Source organism: Melozone crissalis, unplaced genomic scaffold (genome assembly GCF_028551555.1).
Source record: "Melozone crissalis strain CALT ecotype California unplaced genomic scaffold, PUWL_Pcris_2 ptg000231l_1, whole genome shotgun sequence".
Classification (NCBI taxonomy): Eukaryota; Metazoa; Chordata; class Aves; order Passeriformes; family Passerellidae; genus Melozone; species Melozone crissalis.
This window is the reverse complement of record NW_026535993.1, coordinates 2,056,939-2,063,543: the sequence shown is the minus strand read 5'-3', so window position 1 is coordinate 2,063,543 and position 6,605 is coordinate 2,056,939. Positions and strand designations below refer to the sequence as shown.

General features: G+C 51.5%; 1 protein-coding gene across 1 annotated transcript; it reads right to left on the bottom strand.

The window, feature by feature from the left end:
* Positions 1-3,116: 3,116 nt before the first annotated feature.
* Positions 3,117-4,061, bottom strand: LOC128949431 (olfactory receptor 49-like). Its single transcript, XM_054294292.1, has one exon. It carries the CDS (start codon positions 4,059-4,061, stop codon positions 3,117-3,119), a length of 945 nt encoding a protein of 314 aa, XP_054150267.1.
* Positions 4,062-6,605: the final 2,544 nt, after the last annotated feature.

Sequence of the window (6,605 nt, the reverse complement as noted above, 5' to 3'; positions counted from 1 at the left end):
AAGCGGACGCCGCAGCGAAAGGCGTCTGGACGTTGCAGGAAGCCCTGAAAAAGGCCCAGATCGAGGAGCAGAGAAAGGCAGAGCTGGAGGACGAGAGGGACCGTGGGAGAGACGTGGATGAAGAGCTGCAGCAGGGGAAGCAGAAGCTGCCACAGCGAGCAACAAGGATGAAGCTGGAGGAAGAGGAAGATGTGCGGGAACTGAACGCGCTGTTCCTCAGTGCCAAGTGCAACATGATCTGGGACAAGCAAGTCCTGGAGAAGCAGATGATCCTCGAGGAACTGGCAGAGGAAGAGAAGCGCCTGAACGAGATGATGGAAATGGAGCGGGAAAAGGGCATGGAGGCCCAGGAGGAGCTGGAGCGCCAGAGGAAACAGGGGCTGATGAGAGCCCAGCAGGGCATTGCGAAACAGATGGAGCAGAATGTAGAGGAGCGGGCATTGAGGGCTGAGGAGCTGTACCAGCAGGGCCAGAGGCAGCTGGAGCGACTGGAGCAAATGAAAAAGGGGGGATCAGAAGGCCTGGGAGCAGAAACAGGAGCAGGGGGCCCACAGGTGGTAATTAGAAACGAGCTAGGCGAATGGGAACGGGGCTGGAGGTTGATGCTCACGGGGAGAGGGTACGCAGCTGTCAAAGAGGACGGCAAACTAAGTGGTGTCCACTTGGGTCAATTAAACCGGACCTCCATAACGAGCAGAATGAGACTGATGAGAGTTGTGAGTTTCTGTTTGCAGGACCTGCTCGTGGGACGTCCTCATGACGCGTACATCCCCATTCCAGAGGAAGGCGGCAGACTACCAGGCCGCCGGGCAGCGCCCGAAGGACCCGCGCGGGTGAGACCCAAGCATCAATGGTGTCTCTGTGTGATTTTGCTGTTGGGGCTTGTTGCCAGAGGGCAAGTCAGCCCAGACCACTACCCCCATCGGCCATTCAGGTGGGTCATGCAATACCTTAGTAGTGACAAAGTGCTCAAGGAAATCACCGCACCAAACACCCCATCCTTCGTGCCACATCACCCTAGCTGGGCAACAGGCAGAACGTGGACAGTAGTCCTTCAAGGGTCAAAAGAGAGAGTGAACGTGCGAATTATTAGGCTCCAACCGTCGGCATCCCGAGCGGTCGGACCCAACAAAGTGATTAAAAGCGTGCCGAAAGGGAGAAACGCGACCCGCCCCAAAGCCTTGCCCACAAGGGTCGCTGATATCCCGACCGGCCATGTAGAAGCCTTTCAGATAGGCCGTTCAGCCGAGTCAGACTCAGACCCAATCCTTCATTTGTTAGAAGCTACCTTCCTATCCCTGAACGAATCTAACCCTAACCTAACTGAATCCTGCTGGCTTTGTTACAATGTCGAACCTCCCTTTTACGAAAGAGTTGCTCTAAACACTCCCTTCAGTTACTCCACAGCAGATGCACCCAACCAATGTAGATGGGACACCCCCCGCAAAGGAATCACCCTGAGTCAAGTCACAGGCCAGGGCAGATGCTTTGGCAATGCAACCCTAGCTAGGCAGAAAGGCAACGTCTGCACCAAAGTAGTCAGACCCAACGGGAAAAACAATAAATGGGCAGTGCCATCCGCATATGGGATGCGGGTTTGCCAGCGATCAGGAGTGAGTCCTTGTGTGTTCCTTGCCAAATTCGATGACTCTAACGACTTTTGTGTCCAAGTTCTGATTGTTCCTAGGGTCCTGTACCACGCAGACAAAGAAGTATATCACCTTTTCAAGGAACCCAGCTGGCTCCACAAAAAAGAAATAGTAACAGGTATAACTATCGCAATGCTGCTGGGCCAAGGAGCAGCCGGAACGGCCACAGGAGTCTCAGCCCTAGCGACCCAGCGCCAAGGACTGTCACAGCTGCAGGCAACAATCGACGAGGACCTGCAGAGGATCGAGAAATCCATCTCCTTTCTAGAGAAGTCAGTCTCCTCACTCTCAGAAGTGGTCTTGCAGAACAGGCGAGGTCTAGACCTCCTATTCATGCAGCAAGGGGGTCTGTGTGCCGCCTTGAAAGAGGAGTGCTGCTTCTATGCAGACCACATGGGAGTCGTGAGAGACTCCATGGCAGAACTCCGAAACAGACTGGCTCAGAGACAGAAAGACAGGGAGGCCCAACAGGGCTGGTTCGAGTCCTGGTTCAATCGATCACCATGGCTAACCACTCTGATTTCTACCCTAATAGGTCCTTTGGCAATGCTACTTTTAGCTGTCACCTTCGGACCATGCCTGCTGAACAAGCTGGTCTCATTCATTCAGACGCGCCTAGAACGGGCCAACATCCTGTTCACAGGTCAGCAATTCACTGCTGTGAATTCGACCAGGGAACACTGCCAGTCACAAGATTTCCCACTAAAGTTTACCAAACCCCTTTCTTTGTCAACAACCCCATGCCTCATCTCAGTACCTATGTATATGACTACTTTGCTCATTTGTAGAAAAAGGGGGGGAGATGTAGTAGATAGGGTCAGGCGCTCGGAAAATCTCGCGATGTCACGGAAAGCAGCAGGATCCCTCTCCCCCTAACTTCTAGTGATAAGGGATCACCCAAGAATGTAGTCCCCCCTAACATTAGTAACTTTCGACTCCTTACTAACCAATTACAGTAAAGTAAGACCCCCTGACGTAGAGAGAAAACTCCCCCAGTATAAAACCCGACGAGACGGGACAATAAAGGTCTTGAACCGTCCGCCATACTGGTGCTAGCGTGTGTTCTTGGCCCGAGTGACCCTGGAGAGTTTGGGTTGCCGTGCCGTTTCCTCAGAACCAGGTCGCCTCGCCTTGCATCAGAAGGCGACAAGCTGGACAAGATGTCCTTCGCCCAGGAGCTGTAATTTGGATTGTCACTTGCCGCTGTTCTTCTGAACTCTTCTCTGTTACGCAGATTGGCCCTTAATGAGCTGGTGGCTCTCCAGTAAATGGTCCTGGGAGCAGCCAGGGCAGAGAATGAACTGAGTTTCTCCTCTTGCCATTGTCGGTGCCATGTCTGGGTGTGCAGATGAGTCTCTTATCTCTTGACCTGAGGCAGCCCCGTTTGGAGGCTGCACTCACAGGCACTGCTATTGTGTAACAGATGACACCAGATTCTTGAGATGGCTTTCCAGAAATGCACCATGGTTAGGGGAAAAGCTTTGTTCTTGCCCTTGCAATGGATTTGCTCAGGGCCAGTATCACAGGTTTGTTCCGAAGGCTGTAGATGAATGGGTTTAAGAATGGGTACAGGACTGTATTCAGCAGAGCTACAATTCTGTTGGTGCTCAAGGAAACAGATTCTGCAGGACGTGTGTAGAGAGCAATGCAGCTCCCGTAGGCAATGGATAAGGTGATGAGATGGGAAGAACACGCAGTCAAAGCTTTCTTCCTCCCAGAGGCTGCTGGAAGATGCAGAACACAGAAAAGGATGCAGATGTAAAATGCCAGAGTCAAACACAAGGAACCCAGCACAACACAGGATATGAAGACAGAGTCTATTTTCCAGAGCAGGCTGGTGTCAGAGCAGGACAGTTTGAACAAGGGGGAGTTGTCACAAAAGAAATGGGGGATCTTGGAGCCACAGAAGGACAGCTCAGAGAGGAAGAGCAGCCGGTAGCTCAGCAGGGCAAAGCTGAGGATCCAAGCAGCAACAACCAGGCGGACACAGAGCTGAGGCTTCATGATGGCAGCATAGAGCAAAGGTTGGCAGATGGCAACATAGCGGTCAAAGGACATGACAACGAGCAGCATGAACTCTGTGCAGCCCATAGCAAAATAGAAATAGTTTTGGGCAAAGCAGCTGCTAAGTGAGAGAGTGTTCTGACCAGAACTCAGCATCACAAACAGTTTGATGCTTGTGGAGGATGTAAACCAGATTTCCAGGAAGGCCATGTTGCTGATGAAAAAGTACATGGGGGTTTGCAGGTGGTGATCCACACACACGAGGAAAATGATGGTTGCATTCCCCATCACTGTTGTCAGGTACGTGAGCAGAAGGACCAGAGAGAAAAATACCTGCAGCCTTGGATCCAGCTCTGGAAAACCCTCTAGGATGAACTCAGTAACTGCTGTTTCATTTTCTGGTCCCATGCTGAATTCCAGCTCATCCTGCTGAGACAGGAACATGGCAAAAACAAGTGGGAAAATTTCACAGTCTGGACAAACATTTCTATCCTTCCTTCTCTGTTTTTTCTTTTCCTGCAGTCTTGCTATAGAGCACAGAGATCGTGCTTCAAACAATTCTCACACCCTGATTGTTCTGTTTACCATTTCAGGTAGAGATGCCAGGGATTTATTGTGTTCTTTCTACCTTTTCCAAACACTCCCAAAAAGTTCTTTCACCAGAACAGAGGATTCTAAAGAGTTCTTGGCTATTTCCCCCCTTTCGTGGGAAATTCCCAGCTCACTCAGACCTACTGCAAAATCTGTCACACCCATGTGCCAAACACCTCTCATCTACAGCGCAAACACTAAACTGTGAAATTACATCCAATCTGTACATTGAAGTTCCTTGTTTCTACTTTTCAGTACCTGCCTTTGGACAGGAGTCCCTGAGGGTCTGTTGATTCCAAAATAAGCAATCCCAAGTATCTCTTTTGCAACCCTCTGCTTTCTTCCACAGCTTTTCCCTCTCTGGCTCGTCAGGAAAGGAGTGGGGAGGGCAGAATAGGGACCAATTATAACTTGGTTTTTGAGTGCTCCAAATGAGGACTGGAATTTATTATGGATCCACACAGAGTGTCACAATCTGAGCTGTCTCCTGTCTGCACCAAAATGCACCTGTTCCCATGCAGTCCTTCATTGCCATTGATAGCAAATAACCCAAGTGCAGAGTGAGAGATTTGTAATTTTTGCTTTGTGTGCCAGATGGGAGCACCCAGCCTCCAAATGTTCTCTTGTCTCTACTGGTTACAGAGGGAGCCTCGAGACAACAAATTCTCCTGGGTGCCTGCAGGGAATAGATTAAACTCACTTTTCAAGTCTCAAATGCTGGATTAATTAAGTAATTAAGTTACTCTGTTTTGAAATCAAAATGCACAGCTAAGGAAAGATACATGAGAAAAATATATGCAATAAAGACTATATTTTCTAATAAAGTCTAAAATAAAGCTATTTCTAAAAAAAAGGTATTTTCCCTTTCAGGTTTTTTGGTTTGCTTTTAGACATGAAGAGCAGAGCAGGTGACTTTGAAAATAGGATTATTTAAAATGCCGGGGAGAAGAGGAGAGGGAGGGTCTGAAGCAGTGAAACAAAGCTCTGTTGATGACAACCAGAGCACCGAAGTCACTGGACCCCTGGGTGGCCCAAGGACTCTCCCATCTCATTGTCCACACAGAGCAGAGCAGAGCAGAGGCTGGTCTGAGACAGGCCATCAACTTGAAACCAAGTGACTGAGCTCAGTCAAGAGCCCTCAAAATGAACCAGCTCCAAAATGAACAAAAATTAGTCACCTTCGAAATTAACTGTGAGACTGAAATGTTTGGGAGCTCTCCAGGTGGGGCCTCGGGGCACCCCTCGAGATGAGCAGATCCTGCTGTGCCCGGGCCGATTCTTGTGCATAAATGCAGCGATCACCAGCCTGGCTGGAAGCTCTGATGCTTCAGAGACTCCTGTAGCGCGGGTATCATGCGGTTTAACGGGGCCGCGGAGCATCACGGGAGTTCTGGGCGCAGCTGCAATGGCTCTCGGTGGGGCGAGGGGCATGACGGGAGATGAAGTCCCGGCTGGAATAACGCTGGAATTGGGCCGCGGAGCATGATGGGAGCTGTAGTCCCGAGAGTGGCTCGAACACAATGTTTGGGGGTCCGGGAAGGCACTTGGGGGACACTTTTGCGTCCGAGCCGCGACTTGAGGTCCTCGGTGGAACTTAAATGGTTCGAGAGCCCTTAGGGGGAGCTCGGGGAGCTCTAACCAGGTTCTTAAGAGCGCGGGGCACGGCAGGAGTTTTAGGCACGGGACTGTGTTCTGAAGGGCTCCGGGGCCGCGGGGGATGAGAGGAGATGAATTCCCAGAAGTGGCTGTACCGGGCATCTGTGGGGTTGGGATCACTCAAGGGTCCAGGGACGCTTTTGGGGGGTCCCAAATGGGCGCTGACGGGGCACTGCGGCATCCTGGAAGGTGTGGGGGACACTTATGGAACAGATGGGGGCGGATCCCGGTGTTCTGTGGAGCGTCGGGCATGACGGGAGTTGTTATTCCGGCTGTAATTGGGCTCAATCGGGCCGTGGGGCATGATGGGAGTTGTAGACAAAAAGGAAAGGCGCCAATCTAGGCACCACCCCCAAAACCGGGTTCCTTGTGCTGATTGGCTGCGGTCGGTGATTTGCGGGAGCCTCGGCAAATGGGATGTGGAGGAGGCGGGAACAGCCCATTCACCCTCCTCCAGCCCCTCCCGGTACTGCCCAGTCCCTCCCAATACACCTGAGTTTATTCCCAGTCCCTTCCAGTTCACCTCAATTTCATCCAGAGGATGCCCCAGTGTCCCCAGTCTTCCCCGCAATGTCCCCAGTGTCCCCAGTTTGCCCCAGTATCACTCCCAGTATGTCCCAGTGTACCCCCACAGTCCATCGCCCTCCACCCAGATTCCCCCTCAGTATTCCTCGTATTCCCAGGTTGTCCCACTCCTCCTCAGTA

What these genes read in the sequence shown, in the direction of transcription:
- LOC128949431 (XM_054294292.1), bottom strand. Translation starts at nt 4,061, where the DNA reads ATGGGACCAGAAAATGAAACAGCAGTTACTGAGTTCATCCTAGAGGGT.